This window comes from Spizellomyces punctatus (assembly GCF_000182565.1).
Source record: "Spizellomyces punctatus DAOM BR117 chromosome Unknown supercont1.6, whole genome shotgun sequence".
Classification (NCBI taxonomy): Eukaryota; Fungi; Chytridiomycota; class Chytridiomycetes; order Spizellomycetales; family Spizellomycetaceae; genus Spizellomyces; species Spizellomyces punctatus.
Window position 1 is genome coordinate 1465981 of NW_015971542.1, and position 16188 is coordinate 1482168.

The window sequence follows — 16188 nt, forward strand, 5'->3', positions numbered from 1 at the left end:
ATTCTGACTCATCGGCGGACCCTTTGACAGATGGCAGTGGCACAGATCGACCCTCGTCCGCGACGAGTCTTTGTCCGTTCTTGTTTTTTGCTTGAGGGACAGATGCCTTTTGGACAGATTGTCGTCGGGCCACCGGGGTCTGGAAAGACCACGTATTGTCACGGCATGTCTCAATTCTATGCTGCAACGAATAGGTAAATGTCCGGCTTCAGATAGTGATCAATTTGGCCTTCCTGTCCTAATGAGATTCTTCATGCAGGGACGTTGCCATTGTCAACTTGGATCCTGCAAATGAGGGAATGCCGTACGTGTCCAAACTCTTCATGCGTTTGGATGTGCAAGCAACTCTGATGCAGCTTTAGATATACCCCAGATATCAACATATCGGAGCTGATCACGTTGGAGGATGCCATGAAGGAATTTGGGTTGGGACCAAACGGAGGTACGTGTAGTTACTCTTTCTCAATAAGGTTGATTTTCATCTCAGATATCTCTTGCTCGCAGGCTTGATATATTGCATGGAATACCTGGAAAAGAATATGGACTGGTTGGAGAAACGGTTGGAGGATGTCAAAGGTAGATCAACAAGAAGATAGTCTCAAAGCATGACATTGTCTAATCCTGGCAAAAAGAAAAGTACATCCTCTTTGACTGCCCGGGGCAAGTAGAGCTCTTTACACATCATAACTCGGTCAAAAACATTGTGGATCGTCTCCAAAAGCTCGATTACCGGCTGTGTTGCACGCACCTTGTGGACGCGCATTATTGCGTAGATCCTTCCAAATATGTTGCCTTATTGCTCTTATCCTTGAAGACAATGATACAGTTAGAGTTACCTCACGTCAATGTGCTGTCCAAGGTGGATCTCATTGAATCGTACGGGACGCTGGGTATGACTACCGGATTGGTGTCGAAGCTGTTTTGTAGCTAATCTGCGGCATCCCGCTTGCAATTACAGCTTTCAATCTCGACTTTTATACTGAAGTTCAAGACTTGTCGTATCTATTGCAACAACTGAATGAAGACGCGTTTGGAAAAAAGTACGTGAAGCTAAACGAAGCTTTATGCGAGCTTGTGAAAGAGTTTAGTCTGGTTGGTTTCTACACTCTGTCTATCGAAGACACGAAGAGTGTCCTGAGACTCGCCCGAATCATTGATAAAGCAAACGGATATGTTTATGGAGGACTGGACCCGGAACTCGAGCCCTCGTTGACAACTGACCCTGCAGGTTTCACGTAGCAGCCTTGCAATGTAGCGAAGTATTTTGAGACCTAACCCGACTGAGCAACTGTAAATATGTCATTCTAGCATTTGTATATAAAGGTTAGCTAGTACGAAGGATGGGCGTTCCGCCAATTGTTGATGCATGAGCTGTCAAAAATCATGGCTCGAGAGAAGCCTACTCCAAAAGCTTTATTGGATTGAACTGGCTAAAATATCAAGCCCTTAGTTGATCTTCAACAATTCCACCTCGAAAGTCAAGTCGGCCTTAGGGGGGATACCTACAAGTACATGAACTGTGAGTAAATTTGGCATTGCGATTTTACGATGCGCTCAGCGGCTTTACCTGCGGGGTGACCCCTGTACACAATATCAAAGCAAAGCCATTAGCGACTGCAATATGCAAAGAGGATCAATGATCAATGGCACACCTTTCACCGTATGCGTAGTCGTATGTGATAAACAGCTTTGCCTTTTCACCAAGAGACATTTGAGGCACACCTTCGTCCCAGCCTGCACAATTACTGGTCAGTCCCGATCTCAATGCAGGCAATGAGATGATGCGAATGAATTACCCTTAATAACCTGTCCGACGCCAATCTATGAACAACAGATCCATATTATCAGCAGTGGCAGATTACGTGATAAATTCCAAGTCACAGTTGACGATACCTTGGTGACGAAAGGCTGGCCACGGTCCCTGCTGCTGTCAAACTTGCCACCATCCTTTGTGAACTGAATACCAGAGCAATGTAAGAGCGTCCTCTTTAGTCAAAGGACAAGGACAATGCAGTGATACTTACAGTACCAACATAGTGCATGGTGACCGAGTCACCCTATTAAGATCTTGGCGTTAAATTACGAACAACAAGCGCAAGTGTGCTTCAACCGCATAAAGCTATCATCTTCATACCTTCTTGGGGAAGTTGACACCGTCGCCGGCCTTGATGGTTTCCTTAGTGACACCCTAAAGCAAGCCATCTGAGTACCATCAAAAGGAATTTGGCGTGCACCATATAGAATGTGAAAGGCTAATTGCCACAAACATACCATGTTGAAAGCAGAAGCGTGAAAACGACGTGTCAAGAGTGTTTGATGAGATGAGATGCGAAGCGAACCGAGTGGGATGGTACGACGAAACATGCTCAAAAGCTGAGGAAGGCCAGGGGTCGATCACCTCCTTTCCATAACAGGAACATAAGCCACAGTTGAGCCATCTCGGGATAACCATGGCAACTGGACACTCGGCCTTGAGGTCTCTTGCCGACCTCGACCTTCCCCGTAGCAAAATCCCACAACGAAACATGTTCCGTTTAGCGACTCGCGCGGTCCGTCCCATTGCCCGATACCCTCTGGGTAGGTCAAAACTGACTGTGGAAGGGGTGAGATGAGTATCCTCATGTACTTACCGTTCTCGTAGCGCGTGCCTATGCAACCGAAGCGTCCGGCGCTGGCAAGCTCCGCTTGAGCTTTACCCTCCCTCATCAGGTGTGTTTAGGACGCAGTGCTGACAATTGAATTCATTTGGTATGATGGGCATGAGAAACAGGAGGCGAAAGCAAACAGATCCCCGAATTTGGGATGCATTCGCCCACATATTTCTGCCCGAGCGCCGTAATAGTGTTATGCCCCCAATCGAATGAGAAATTTCAGGAGGATAGACCTGCGCTAACTGCAATCCTCCAATTACGATACATAGACCCTCCTCAGCGACGTTGAAGTCACTCAAGTAAACTTGTCCTCATCTGAGGGCGACATGGGTATCCTCGGGGAACACGTACCCACGGTTGCTCAGCTGAAACCTGGAGTAATTGAAATCTTCTCCGCTACGGACAAGCCCAAGAAGTTCTTTGGTAAGTACTGCCGGCACATTGTAGTCCAAGGCAGAAGTTAACTTGCGTGAATCCATCGCAGCAAGCGGAGGCTTTGCCATTATCAACCCTGATTCCACCCTCAACATCAACGCTTTGGAGGCCTTCCCTATTGAGGAACTTGATGTCGACGTAAGCTCGCGGTGCATCTATTGATGGAGACGGGTCAGCTAAATACATACTAAACATGCCAGGCTGCCCGCCGCGCTCTCGATGACGCTACTCGCCGCTCAACCTCGGCTGCCACCGAAGCAGAACGAGTCGCCGCCAAAATTGAACTTGAGGTGTATGAGGCTGTGGTTACCGCTGCCGGGAAGCAATAAATTAATGTATCTACGGACTCACGAAAAATCGTAATAGTTGCAACGTCATTTGTATTTTTTTGAGTTTCAACCATCATTGGAAAAACACCTCTGCTGCACCCTCCGCCCCCTCGAGTGATATGACTCGCTCCTTCACTTTATCTGACCATTCCCCAAGCCTGTCGCGGATGGTTCCAATTTGAGTCTTGTCCAAAACTCGTGGCTGCACCCAGGTTACCTACGAGGCATACTAAATCAGCCATGAATGTTCAAATGAAAGAGGCATCGGTTAGGAGACATACCATCACGATCTGATCCACCTCATCAATCTTTCCTTTGATCAACCCTAAACTCAATGCTTTCATCACCAGATGTTCCACCTCCTCAATTAACACCCTGGTTTCTTGTGAGATCGCGGCAAAAGTCATGCGTCCCCGGGACTCCTTACTCCGCTTGAATACGGCCTCAATAAGGGTCATCAAGCACAGTTTTTGGCGGAGGAATGGAATCGAACTGACAAGAAGGGGCTGTAAACCGGTAGCAGTAGCGACATGAGATGTGATTCTAATCATTTGAGCGAGATTGCTCCTACCTGCTTCAAAAAGTCACCACTTCGGCTGATTTTCTCGAAAGCGTCCATATCGCCACCATTGAAGCAGAAGAGCATGTGCCTGAGCCAGTCATATCCTGTGCCCTTCAGACTATCCAAGATTTGATGCTGAAGCTGTGACACATGGATGAGTCTCCTACGAACAAATGACCCACTACAATAGATAGTTACCAATTCCCCAAAGTTGTACACGCCTTCGCCAAGAAGTGCACTAATTGCAAGCTCATATGCGCGCTCCTGTTTCTCCAAATCGCTCAACTCCTCCAAGGAGACCGATGACAGGAATAGTAAGGCATTGTGGTAGTATTGCGGGTAGGCCATTTTCGCCTGTGGTGCAACTTGGATGAGGCTTTCTTACAAAAGATTGATTCAATATCCAGCAATTAACCTTGTAATAATCAGCAGCAACACGATAGAAGCTCGCATTTATCACTGGCTCGGTCACAGGAAGTTCGTCCAATATCTTCTCACACTCGTCAATCGCCGCCTTACAACCCTCCAAATCTCCTATCGCACGCTTGTAATGAGCCGCTTCCATGGTGGCCAGTACATAAGCGTCCTTGGAATCAGCCTTTTCCTTGAGCTTGTCTGCTTGGTTGGTCAAAAAAGCCAGCGATTCCTTGGGATCTGAAAGATATTGTGTTTAATATGGCCCATATTCAATTTCACGCTCATAAAAGTATTACCTCGGAGCTCTCTGCTGGCTCTTGTAACAAATCTAACCAGACTAAGCTGGTTCATTTTCTTCTCCCAGTCCACGATGAAGTTCTCGTACAGAGCAAATAGGTGAGACCCAGAGGACGGCTGCGCGACAAAACTCTCCAGCGCATTCGTCAGTTGATGCCATAGTCTGAAAAACGAAAAAAATCGGGCATTCAGCGACAAGAAAGACCAGAAATATCACCTTTAACTCAGATACGTCAGGTATTATTCGTTTCATTCAAGAGGCTTACTTTTTGTCATACAAATCTTCAAATGTTGTGTAAAACTCTCTCAACTCTTGGGGAGCTTTTGCCCGCTGCTCTCTCAGAAACACCGTCACATCGCGGTCCAGGTCCATCGACTCCACACCCATGACGCTTGCTGTTCTCGTCTGATAAACCGAAAGGAAGAAAGTTGGATGGACGCAAGATGCCTTTTACGTTTTGCAGCATACGAGTCCTGTAAGTGACGCGTTCGTCGGCGCCATGGTAACCTTAATGAAGATTAGGTGATCATCCCGTCTTGACCGGCCTCCTTCATGCGAATAATTCCCATCACCGCTGCAACGACGATGCCCAGCATGCCGGACGCGGCTAGTTCCGAGAACACGTCTTCTACGTCCAACGGGCCCTTCTTTAACATTGATGATATTCTTGGAAAGAATTCGGGATCAGACGAAGCCAATTTCCAGCAGCTCTTCAAACCAAATGTTCGTAACATGGCAGCGCCTGTTTTCAGGCCGTTGCTACGGCCAGGTCTGCGACCGGCTTCTGTGCGCACTACTTCCTTGCTGGAGCAGGGTGGGTCTCTGGCAAGTTGAGCCGGATATCTCATAGATAGTGGCTGACCAATGCAACTGTCGGGCACAGGAGATCAGCATCCCTCGTCCGCATCCCAAGAACTGCTGTCCGTAAGCAAGGCGGATAGTGAGGACAGAAGTGCAGCAACAATACCTTCTAGCACTAGGAAGTTTGTTCCATTATTAAGATCAAAGGGAGGACGGGCGCCTTTTCGACAGTTGGCACATGGTGCCACAGGAGCATATGATTGTACCGACAGCCCTCCCGTTGAGAGACCCAATTCTTTAGCTACGTCAACCATGTTGCAGCCGCAAACGACTATTACTCAGGGTCAATCTGCTAATATGCCAAACGTCGTGTCGAGTCAGACATCCTCTTCCTCGCCTTCCTTAAACCCAAAAGTGAGGGATTTGGCAGTAATGGACAAGCACGATAATGAGCCAAGAGATTTATCAATATTGTTGCTTTGTAGCTGGCGCATGTGATTGTGTCAGAACGAAGAGATGAGCCGGTATGAATCATAATCCTACTGGTATGATATGCAGTGCTTGTTTGACCCACCACTGATGGATCGGTAGACGCTGAAAGATGCTCCAGGGAGCAGGCTGCCGAAATTAGGCACGCAATGCCATTGAATTGAATATTCTCAGGCCCGTGTTTTGACTTTACCACGTTTAGAGAAACTACGAAACGCAATCAACCACCCGATGCTACCGAAAGCCGTACTGCCCCGACTTGATCAAAGAAGTCCTTTTGTGCGGCGTGGATCTGCAGATAGAACGGGACCTGAACGGGTCACAGCAAAAAAGATTGATGCAGCAGCAGAGGGGAAAGAAGTGCTATCTGATAATGATCGGATGAATATCTCATCAAGTGCCTCGACAATCTCGATGGGCGACGCAGTGGGTGTGAGGCAAAAGAATACCTCAGCTGAAATATGCGGTGAAGAGAAGGTATTGCCGCATGTTAGGGCTTCGTTAAGCCTAATTCAGAACTGAAGCACTGCTTTGCTTATACCTTGATCAGCCGAAGGGTATCAAGCGTATCTTGACGCCAGCTGTACCTAGAGCTATTTTAGGCTCCATTCAGAGGCCATCTGTTCGGAACCTGCCTTTAATGCATGCCCCGCCCTTGGTATCAGCCTCAGCCACAACGGAGAGGCAAATATCCCCGAACCCCAGTTCTACTTCTAACGCTGCCGCTGCGCACGCGACTGTGACGTCAGGAGTTGAACATCACCAAGCCAAAACTGTGATAAGGGAACGGTCTCAAAGTTCTGCACTTCTTAGTCCATCTTTAGGAGAAGATGGGCATTGTGGTTCTAAGCCGAAAGATGATGACGGGGTGTCTCCAACTGGTTGGTTCCTGGAGGTCCTCTATGTTTTACGCTCATCAGTTTTACGCCTGACATCTTCTAGATATGGAAGTTTCGCGTGATCCATTGCCACAGCGGCCAATTACACCGCAGCGTCGTTGGTCTAGAAGCACTCCAATGTCTTCTCGAGGTTGTACTCGCTGACGATTGGCAGTAAATGACTTTGACCTGGTTGACCTTCAGTTGTAGAGGACGGTGCGTATCACAGCCCTCCTGCGACGCCGCAAACGTTAGCCGCACATGGTGGGTATCCCGGAAAGCGACTATATTCTTGCATTAAGACGTCACCAGACTCTGTGTCCCCTGAGCACCTTTATTCACCCTGGTTGCTCTCCTCTCAGAGCAACCAGAGCAGCGCCGTGAACGCACAGGCAATAGCGAATCGGATGAGTTAGGTAAGTACACGGGAAGCCCCTGGATATGGCCTGCGATGTACTTCGCGTCGTGGCCCAACCCTTGTCCAGCTGCCGGTAGAGCTTACGTACCGATAGCATCCTATGGTTCCTTTCGTTGCACTATAATGTTCCGGACGACATCTCACTGATCCATCCCCTTAGCAACACGAGGCGGTGAGCAACGGCGGACAGATGAATCCCGCGGGGGCATGGTGTCGAATAAGAGGATCCACTCTGGATCAACGATGCAACCACCAGTTCCGCAGAACCTGTTTGGTACGATAATCGGTGGCTCACATCTGATGTTCTATTTCCTCTGAATATGACAATGCCTGCAGAATTGTCCCAAAACGCGGTACAGCGTGCCAATATGTATGCTGGGCAGTTTGAGCAATTGTCAAAGGAGAAAAGTCTTGCTCAGAGTGTATCATTGTTGCCAAGTGGCACGCAATACCAGCGGCCAAGCACTCCTGCCATTGAAGCAAGGGATTGGAAGACAATCTGCACGACAATTGTAGGAGATGTGCTTATGCTGGTGAATAGCGGATTCTTGATCACATTTCTGTATCAGACACAAGAAGTGGAGCAGGCCACCCGTCAGGCACTCGATGGTACGTGTTGGATCAATGCATTTGCAGGCAATGGATGGTCTGATTGGCTGCTTACAGGAATCGAGCAAGACAATCGGTTCACTCTACGACAGCACATGGAGGTAAATCACAGTAATCTTCTCCAAATATGCAGCTCGTCAAACCTGTCTCTTCTATGCAGCTCGATCAGATCGACCGGACCATGCAGATTTTGCGGAGTGAGATCGCAGATCAGCGTGGTATGCGCAGAAGTTTCAACATGGGTAACATATGATCACCACATAAGTAGTATTCCGCCCCTCGTGTAGCACGGATCCTGAACATGGCCTGCGACATGCTTATACTTTTGCGTGACGACGAGCTAAAGCCGCCCGCGGAAACAAGGGATTCCAAGAAGCGGAAAAGAAATGAGATGGATGAGGGGCGGGACGCATCTCCTCTTGAAGCTTCCCACTCCATCCCAGTTGTAATGGACACGGCGCATGCACTCAAACTAACCCCACTTGATTCCCAAACAGGCGACCCAGGGAGTGACCATGTATCAAGCAGCGGCGAAGGCAGTGAACCTATTTCGAACACCAAGGATTCTTTACAGCCTATTAGCACTGTGAAGCATGACAAGCAGGACTCGGACAATGAATCCGTCGATTTGATGTAGTTTTCTATTATGTACTTTGTCATTACCTGTTTATATATATATATGTTCATTGCCTTTTCAAATATGATACTTTCAGCTGTAATTCTTCAAATTGACAACTGAGACGCAAAGGTCACGGTCACCAAATGCCGAAAAGACATTTGTTTGGATGACAAGAAAATGGAGCCATGATACTGCCTTCAGTGACCGAATGTCCTTTATTGAAGAAATTAACCTGGGGTATCGGCTGCATTGCAGCTTGAGGACACTCTGACGTCTCAGAAACAAGGCGCGGGCAGGTTCAAAGCATAAAGTCGTCATCCAAACGACCCAAAATCCCATCATCAACAAAAAAAAAAAAATTCCAAACAATCACCCAAACTAAAGCCGAACTTGCTACTTTCTCTTCTTCTCCGCTCTTTGTTGCCCCTCCTCATCACTCCTTCTCCTTTTCTTCCTCAAAGAAGATGATGACTGAGCAGCACTTGACAATCCCACGGTTGCTCCAACTCGATTCCCACCTCCAACGCCGCTCGTCGCTGCGTTCTTCATTATAAACTCTGCATCCTCCGCCACAATGATTCTGTCTCCTGGGATGCTGGTATTGTAAAAAATTCGGGAAAGGGCGGGAAGGAATACGGGCGGGTTATCGTCATTCCGGCAAAAAGCGTAATAAAAGTTGGTCTTTTAAAAAGACAAAGGGGCATTCGTTAATACGTTTTACGAAAGTTTATCTGTCATAGAAACATACCTCTGGATTCAGATAGGTTAAAACACCATTGCACTCATCGGCCAATTTTAACTCTTTTGGAGCAGCAACGCCGTCTCTCATATCTGTCAATCCGACACCGCCATCCGGGAATTTCGAGTACAGTGACCGAGAGAGGGACGGATAAGGATAATGCGTGTATCGCCAAAATGGATGTGCATCGTCTACGAGATCTGTTGGCATCATGCGACGGTGCTGAGGACGCCGAGAGTAGGGTGCATGTCGGGATAACGGAGCGTATGGGTATGGGTCGCCTGAAAAGTAGGGAGGCGGCGGGGGACGAAGGTAGTTCCAGAATGGTGTTGGAGATGAGATGGGGCGGTGAGGTAGAGTGCTGCTGGTGGGTGCGGGATGATGACGGCGGTAACGGGGACGGGTGTGGTGGGATGTGCTGCTGCTGCTGTGGGATTGAGTTTCTACTTCCATTTTTGAGCAGTGAGACAAGATGGGTGGTGTATGGCGGTCGTGAACCTTGAATGTGTGAAGGAGAGTCCAGGTTGCGAATCTTGATGTGGAACACTGAGTATCGTGGTTTTGAAAAACTGGCGATATAGAACCGAAGTAGCTACGGACCGAGTTCCTCTTTTGACGGTCACCTACGTCACAAATACTCTTACAAAGTCTGAAAGGAGGTTTTCAGCCTCGGAATGTCAAAAAACAGTATATCGTCCGGTCTCGTAAGCTCCCAAAAAAAGAAACAACCCAAGATCTTGCTGTTAAAAAAAGCCCCGTCGACCTCCACCGGCTGTATCGGTGAATATGTACGGTTTGAGCGTCCTATTTCCTTTATATGTTCGACTAGAAGGGCATGGCGGTGTATAACGTTCTCTTAATGTGAGATCTTGTGTGTAAGATTTGCGTACAAAGGGGAGCTTGTTGGAGGATATGTCAAAATGGCCACCTGCCTCGCGCTTGACCCACCAAGAAACACCAGATCGATACTCAAGTCCAACAAAACCAATACAAAGGCAAATAAAAAAATGTCCGAAGAGACTGTCTGACCAGTTCTGTCACAACAAACACCCCAAGCAAAAACAACTGCCCAACACCACCAAGTAAATCGACAAAGGAACTCAACCCTTCCCAACCCCAACGATTGTAGCGAATATTATTATTTTTAGGCCGGTTTAACACCGTCTAGTCCTTGTCCATACTGGTCTATAATGTCTGTATAAATCTCGGGCCACAACCTGAGGGTCTAAAATTGGGAACAACATCGTTAGCTGTCCTCAGTCCATGCCGGGCCTACAGCACAGTAGACCGGGCAATTGTTTTCATATAAAATGACTCTTTCGGCCATCATCGTTGGATGGAATCCTGAGAGCTGCGATACATAAGCGCCAATTGCAAGATGTGAGAGCTACAGTTCCTTGATTGGGGACTTTGGCCAGCAGTTTCCTTCCAAAGCGGCACTTGAAAAGATCCAGTGATTATGTCACCCAGCACACGTGACTAGATCAGTTGCATTTTATTATTCAACATCTACAATCCACCACACAACAACCATCGGATGGCCTCTATCGATGACCGTAACCTCCGGACGTGCCTTTGCGAAATATAAGCGAAAGACCAATGCCAGGGAGCGCCGCTTCGCATAGCGAAAGTTACTCTTCCCAATTGCCAGTTAGCCAAGTAGCTGTGGGAATCTACAGTAATCATAACTCTTGACACTATAATAGCAGTATCGCATCGTTTGCATCGAACTTTCTCACATTTTCACAGTCTGGCGAAGGTCATTCGCGGATCTGGCACATTGTTCAGCAGTGTAGAAAAAGGGCTTCGAAAGTATGATTAGGATATTTGTTCAGAAAAGGACCTGGACTGCTAGCAGATGCTGAGCATAGTTGCGATGAGAATAAGCGGTTACGCGCGGGTGCCCTTTCAGCTTGGAACATGCGGGGCGGTGGTCTGCCGAAGGCTTCGCACAGTGGGACTGACCACAAAGACAGTTCTGTCATCGTGGACGCAGATATAAATCTAATTCTAGCCAAGTAACAACTTTTGCGGTACCATCACCAGTCCAAACCCTTCGATACCATCCACCATATCACCAGGCAAGGCTACCCCATACTTGCCCAAAACAGCGGCAGCCCATAAGAAATCATTAACCTGTATCCAGTTGCACAGATCCCCTCCGACCTGAAGAACTGGCATTACAACATCTTCAAAGTGCTCTACAATATCCTCTTTTTGCTCTGCTAGGATGGACTCTACTTCCTGGGGTTGTAAAAGATCCGGCAAAACCTGCTTCCAAACACTATCCTTGTTTGTCTTTTCGAAAAGCAGAGCAATACAGAGAAGTGTGTCCTCGTCGAAGGTTTCCGCAAAATCCTCCTGTAATGAGGCCTGCAGAGTGTCAACAGCACTAATAAAAGGGTGCGAAAGGTGTTCATTCGTTAGGTTGAGGAACAGAAGCGTAGTAAGTGCGTTCGAGGAGGTGGGCGGAACAACGTCCCGGTAATGGTCTGCACGTGCTCTTTCAAAAAACTTTTGGAGAGTTGTACGACAGAGGTTCATGTTATGCTTCAAGATCGTACTCTGGCCTGTCGGGAGATCGTACCGTCAACAGATGATATTGGACAGTGGGCCATTCCACTAATACGCACCGTCACGATATGTCCTGACCATCCTAGTTCGGTACTTCCCATCCTCTTGAACAACCACATTGCTCAGATCTGAAAGCTTTTTGCTCATCAAGCTCCAAAGGGTCGCCAAAGTTGCTATTTCATTCCTGCTTCCCACGATAGCGTCATCCTTCCAGGTAGCACTCAGTTCACAGGAGTTCATGACCAAGATGCGTGTTACAGTCAGCAGATCTTTGGGAAGCTCGACTTCGTCGTCTCCTGCAAACAGGAGATGAACCAGTCTATTTGGAGTCTTGCAAGCGAGCATATCCCGCTTCTTCTCTGCCAAAGGGTCCGAATCGTAGATATTCAGGGCCACCTTGACGTAGTCTTCAGGATTCGGGCTCAGCACAAAACCGTAGTTCCCGAGCAGGTTCTGACGATAGGTCAGGTGGAGAGCGTAAATGGCATACATTTGCAGCATACCTCATTCCCTTTCGCTCCATAGTTATTGAAGATTTGCGCTCCAGCCTCAATGTTATCCAGTGTGACAAATGTGACGCTAGTCTTGTCAGCGATCTGCCATTCGATCCGCTCGCCACGACGATGATTTAGCTAAATGAGATCGAAAGTAGTCAGATACCGACCTGTAGATTATCTTGTGCGAGAAATCAATGCTGACCATGTCCAGGATTGGATACAAGCACAGTTCACTGGTTCCCTCTGCAACTTCTACAGCCTCCTCGGCAGCATGCTCACGGTCTTCACGGGATGTGTCATTTCTTGAACGCGGAAATGCTCGGCTCGAAATTGCTGAATATGCCCACAGCATATTTTCCCTGTTTCCAAGCCAAAATGATTCAGAAATCAGATGGCAGGAAATCAAAATATCTTGTCCATCTCTCGACAGGGAAAGACCATTTCCATACCATGTCAAGCTATGTTTCTTAAAAAGATCACCACAGACATCCTGCAGAACCTTCAAGCCGGTTTCCAACACTTTCCTTCGCTCTCTCACAATGTGCTTCAGTCCAGTTCCTCCCAAAAGTCGATCAATCTCCTCTTCCTCCCACCAGATGGGTAGCTCATACCGCCGTGGTAGAACCTCCAGGTATGGGCGCCAAAATGACGTTGGATTTTCATATCTCTCGTAGATGAGATATGCAGAGAGAAGGATGAGTCCTGGAGCGTAAGGGTCTCGATTACTTTGTGACAGCAGAGAATAGGTTGCGGGGTTATCGACAAAGTGCTTCGTAAGCCGAGCGCCCAGGTGAGACGTCCGTGCCGTCGCTTCAGAAAGGATAAGGTGGGCAGGGATCTGGGCGATAGGGCTATTACATGAAATGGCACGACGTGCATAAACTGTTCGAGTAGCGTTGAAGGGATCTGTTTTCACACCGCATCAGCTCTACACTTCACATTCTTGGTTGGGTAAAAACCCACCGTCCCCCGCTTCTTCTCGAAAGTCCAGGTTATCCACGTCCGCGCCCTGTTCCACGGCCCATTTTAACAGATCTCGTACACATTCCGAGTACTTTTCCGCTGTTTCTCGCGTATCTGAAGACTTTAGTTTTTTCTCCAGTCGATCCGGCAGTGGATTGCTCTTGCGTTTTTCAACTGTCGTCATTGGGTGGGCCGAATTCAGTGAAGTCCATAAAGCGTTCGATCTGGTCGATGCCGATGTTGCTATGGATACCGAAAATGCAAGGTCGTTGGACGCTTCGCTTGCAACGATCTCGTTGACATTCTTGAACAACATGCTACGACGGATTGGTAGGGGTCCTCTATTGCATTGGCAGATAGAGGAGCTTAGACTGACTGAATCCTGTTCTTCGCTTTTCATAATAGGACGTGTTCAACCGGCCCTTGTGGTCCGCAATGCGACCAGCGCCAGGTAAGGCTCGTTTGTGAAGCGAGTGCCGGCGAGTAACCAGACGTGAAGAAACTAACTGTGGGTGCCGTTTCAGGGCGCTGCAAACAAGTGTACCATCGCCCTCAGACGTCACAAGTACATCCACGCCGCCCACCACCGCCTCCAAAGCTCCCCAATCCTTCCGCCCAAGCGTTTACCCTCGCATTCGAGACTTACTCCGAGATGGCGCTTATGAATCGCCGCAAACCCTTCAGCAAACGACCGATCAGCTTGAGGGTATCCGACGTGCACAGGAAGCTGTGGCGCAAGGTCGCTATGCGGTCCTTCAACCAAACTCGACATCCAAACGTCCGAAGAAGCCTCACCAAGCTTTCCTTGCGCGGCTGAGGGAGGATGGTGGTGACAAGATTGTCAGTTTCCGGAAAAACTTTTTGCACACGGAGTACACACGATTCGTTACCCTGTGCGATCAGGTCAAAGGTTTGACTCTGGATCAGGCCTTGCTCCAGATACGATGGTTGAGAAAGCCAATCACCAAAAAGATGGAGGAAGCTTTAAAGGAGGCAATTGTGAAAGCAAAGGAGCAGGGCCTCGACTTGAAGAAAACATTTGTGGGTTAGTGCCTTTGGTTAGAAGACACATGATCCCACTGTTCAACAGCCATTGACTTACTCATTTTACACAGCTGATGCATACGTAAAGGAGAACGCTGCAATTCTCCAATCCCAACTCGTCAAGCGCTATCTTCGTGGCCGTGGCCGTTACGGCGCGACTCCTCATCCTGTGACGGCACTCTTGGAAATTACACTCCAAGAGCGAGAAAAGCCTTTCAGCATCCGTGACAGTGACCCATTGGAATGGCTGCGAGAACGGCTGAGGGACCGCCAACGACCGTTTGTGAAGAGTGCGGAGGAGGTGTACAATGATGTGAGAAGCAAAAGACCCATTAAGCAAGTGTTTTGTTAACATGGCGGGAGGAGAGGAAACAGGTCGTGTGCATTACCATTAATAGCAAGCAATAGCTCTGTTTCATCAAGCAACAAGGAAGGTGCTTACAATGCATGTTCAAATTCAATTGGTGGACTGGAGAACATCGATTGTATTGTCAATATTATTAGACAGATGATATTTATCTACAAAACATTTATGTAACAGATACATGCAAAAAAAAACTACTGAATGAGGTCCTTTAGCCGCCGCCGCTGCCGCCTACTCCTCGTGCCAACTGTCCAACAGCCCCAATGGCAAAACCGAGACGATACGCTTGATCTGCGAACGAGAGAGATGCTGTTTAGCCCAGCTGCTATCAAATGCACTGCGACCGATTCCAAGGAACGAATAAGGTACCTCTTTCGGCCTTTTTCTGGGGATCCTCTTCACCCTCCCCTATGGTGTACTCTGCACGACACTTTAGGCATTTCACTTCTTTCATTTTTAAACAGCACAGAATGCCACAACTATGGGTAAAGCATTAGTCCAGTCCGGAATACAGAGCGAAACAAGACAGGAGAGAAAGTTACGGGAAGAGAAAGATTGCCATAACGTAGGCAGAGCGAGGATAGTAGGGTTTTGACCACTCGTGAACGGCTCCTGTTGGGCATGTTGGAGACTGCACATGCAGTGAGATTGTGAGTTATCGGGCATGACAATCTGGGACCAGTTGGGCAATCCACCTACCGATGGGTCCCCTCGTTCAAAATGGTCGTCGTAGGGGGGCGGCGGTGGCTCTGGCTCGTTGGACATGTGGATCTTGGATAATTGCAAAAACGAGAGTTTTGGCGAAAAGGACGGCGGCTGGTCATGTTCAAACGGCTTACTTAATACGGAGTCACGGGCGATGGGCATGGTTGGAATGGTTGGATTGGGCTTTGGATTAAATGATCAGTAAGTGGGGCAGTTGATGGGATTTTGTTGATGAAGATGCTCACCGACTTTACAGTCAGCAACTATTTCTGCCATTAATAAAATATTCCAAAAATACGGGATGCGGAGGTGATTGCCACAGTCGAGAGTCGAGTTCGAAGCAATTACGATTCTTGATAGAGCCACGATCTACACAAATAATTATACGCAGCTGAACCATGCATTCGTTTTCTGATTTGCGGGTTAAAGTTGGGCAAATCAGCGAGAGTAAGGAGACTGATACATGCATATGCGACCGGGGTATTTTTACAGCGGTACTCAAAAATGTTTGCGCTCCAGCTGAAAGATTAGTTTGAAATCAAACGACGAGCCGAAGGCGTCATAAATAGAACTTAGAGAGCCCAATGGAGCGAGGGAAAGATGACGAAATATACATCGGGCTATCTGTGAAAGTGCGCACGGACTCTTTTCCATCAGGAATGCGAGGAAATGTAAAGCGAAAGTCCTAACGCTGTAATTCAGAGAACCATTCAGCAGCCGCTAGCAGTAGTAGTTAAGTACCGACTAGGGGCACCAGCGAGATCCAATATAATGATGAAACCTGTCCTGCAAGCAA

General features: G+C 48.0%; 9 protein-coding genes across 9 annotated transcripts; 4 read left to right on the forward strand and 5 right to left on the reverse strand.

Annotated features, from left to right (window-relative positions):
- Window positions 1-59: 59 nt before the first annotated feature.
- On the forward strand, window positions 60-1444 carry SPPG_04325 (uncharacterized protein). The gene is made up of 6 exons (XM_016752566.1): window positions 60-194; window positions 260-304; window positions 363-442; window positions 505-576; window positions 633-890; window positions 959-1444. The coding sequence occupies exons 1-6, from the start codon at window positions 103-105 to the stop codon at window positions 1237-1239; spliced, it is 828 nt and encodes a 275-aa protein (XP_016609273.1). The 5' UTR covers window positions 60-102; the 3' UTR covers window positions 1240-1444.
- SPPG_04326 (FK506-binding protein 1) lies at window positions 1271-2389 on the reverse strand. The gene is made up of 8 exons (XM_016752567.1): window positions 2272-2389; window positions 2135-2188; window positions 2025-2057; window positions 1894-1956; window positions 1797-1821; window positions 1653-1734; window positions 1568-1581; window positions 1271-1502 (listed from the first exon to the last, which is right to left on the reverse strand). The coding sequence occupies exons 1-8, from the start codon at window positions 2362-2364 to the stop codon at window positions 1447-1449; spliced, it is 420 nt and encodes a 139-aa protein (XP_016609274.1). The 5' UTR covers window positions 2365-2389; the 3' UTR covers window positions 1271-1446.
- A 61-nt stretch (window positions 2390-2450) lies between these two features.
- SPPG_04327 (uncharacterized protein) lies at window positions 2451-3513 on the forward strand (the record flags this gene model as incomplete). Its single annotated transcript, XM_016752568.1, has 5 exons — window positions 2451-2577; window positions 2642-2709; window positions 2921-3074; window positions 3136-3224; window positions 3287-3513. The coding sequence occupies 5 exons, from the start codon at window positions 2451-2453 to the stop codon at window positions 3413-3415; spliced, it is 567 nt and encodes a 188-aa protein (XP_016609275.1). The 3' UTR covers window positions 3416-3513.
- Window positions 3450-5148, reverse strand: SPPG_04328 (proteasome regulatory particle lid subunit RPN9). The gene is made up of 7 exons (XM_016752569.1): window positions 4958-5148; window positions 4691-4854; window positions 4393-4631; window positions 4176-4331; window positions 3987-4118; window positions 3697-3921; window positions 3450-3632 (listed from the first exon to the last, which is right to left on the reverse strand). Exons 1-7 carry the CDS (start codon window positions 5077-5079, stop codon window positions 3489-3491), a joined length of 1182 nt encoding a protein of 393 aa, XP_016609276.1. The 5' UTR covers window positions 5080-5148; the 3' UTR covers window positions 3450-3488.
- Window positions 5149-5286: 138 nt separating this feature from the next.
- On the forward strand, window positions 5287-8524 carry SPPG_04329 (uncharacterized protein; the record flags this gene model as incomplete). Its single annotated transcript, XM_016752570.1, has 14 exons — window positions 5287-5506; window positions 5576-5907; window positions 5979-6017; window positions 6157-6459; window positions 6533-6863; window positions 6925-7011; window positions 7071-7124; window positions 7223-7276; window positions 7346-7381; window positions 7439-7552; window positions 7615-7887; window positions 7945-7988; window positions 8048-8105; window positions 8175-8524. The coding sequence occupies 14 exons, from the start codon at window positions 5287-5289 to the stop codon at window positions 8522-8524; spliced, it is 2295 nt and encodes a 764-aa protein (XP_016609277.1).
- A 195-nt stretch (window positions 8525-8719) lies between these two features.
- Window positions 8720-10308, reverse strand: SPPG_04330 (uncharacterized protein). The gene is made up of 2 exons (XM_016752571.1): window positions 9255-10308; window positions 8720-9187 (listed from the first exon to the last, which is right to left on the reverse strand). The coding sequence occupies exons 1-2, from the start codon at window positions 9696-9698 to the stop codon at window positions 8900-8902; spliced, it is 732 nt and encodes a 243-aa protein (XP_016609278.1). The 5' UTR covers window positions 9699-10308; the 3' UTR covers window positions 8720-8899.
- Window positions 10309-11142: 834 nt separating this feature from the next.
- On the reverse strand, window positions 11143-13473 carry SPPG_04331 (uncharacterized protein). The gene is made up of 6 exons (XM_016752572.1): window positions 13280-13473; window positions 12766-13222; window positions 12519-12675; window positions 12323-12451; window positions 11879-12272; window positions 11143-11815 (listed from the first exon to the last, which is right to left on the reverse strand). Exons 1-6 carry the CDS (start codon window positions 13461-13463, stop codon window positions 11256-11258), a joined length of 1881 nt encoding a protein of 626 aa, XP_016609279.1. The 5' UTR covers window positions 13464-13473; the 3' UTR covers window positions 11143-11255.
- A 104-nt stretch (window positions 13474-13577) lies between these two features.
- SPPG_04332 (uncharacterized protein) lies at window positions 13578-14896 on the forward strand. Its single transcript, XM_016752573.1, has 4 exons — window positions 13578-13609; window positions 13685-13730; window positions 13804-14324; window positions 14395-14896. Exons 1-4 carry the CDS (start codon window positions 13594-13596, stop codon window positions 14673-14675), a joined length of 864 nt encoding a protein of 287 aa, XP_016609280.1. The 5' UTR covers window positions 13578-13593; the 3' UTR covers window positions 14676-14896.
- Window positions 14822-15554, reverse strand: SPPG_04333 (uncharacterized protein; the record flags this gene model as incomplete). The annotated part of the gene is made up of 4 exons (XM_016752574.1): window positions 14822-14978; window positions 15057-15166; window positions 15230-15318; window positions 15387-15554. 4 exons carry the CDS (start codon window positions 15552-15554, stop codon window positions 14899-14901), a joined length of 447 nt encoding a protein of 148 aa, XP_016609281.1. The 3' UTR covers window positions 14822-14898.
- Window positions 15555-16188: the final 634 nt, after the last annotated feature.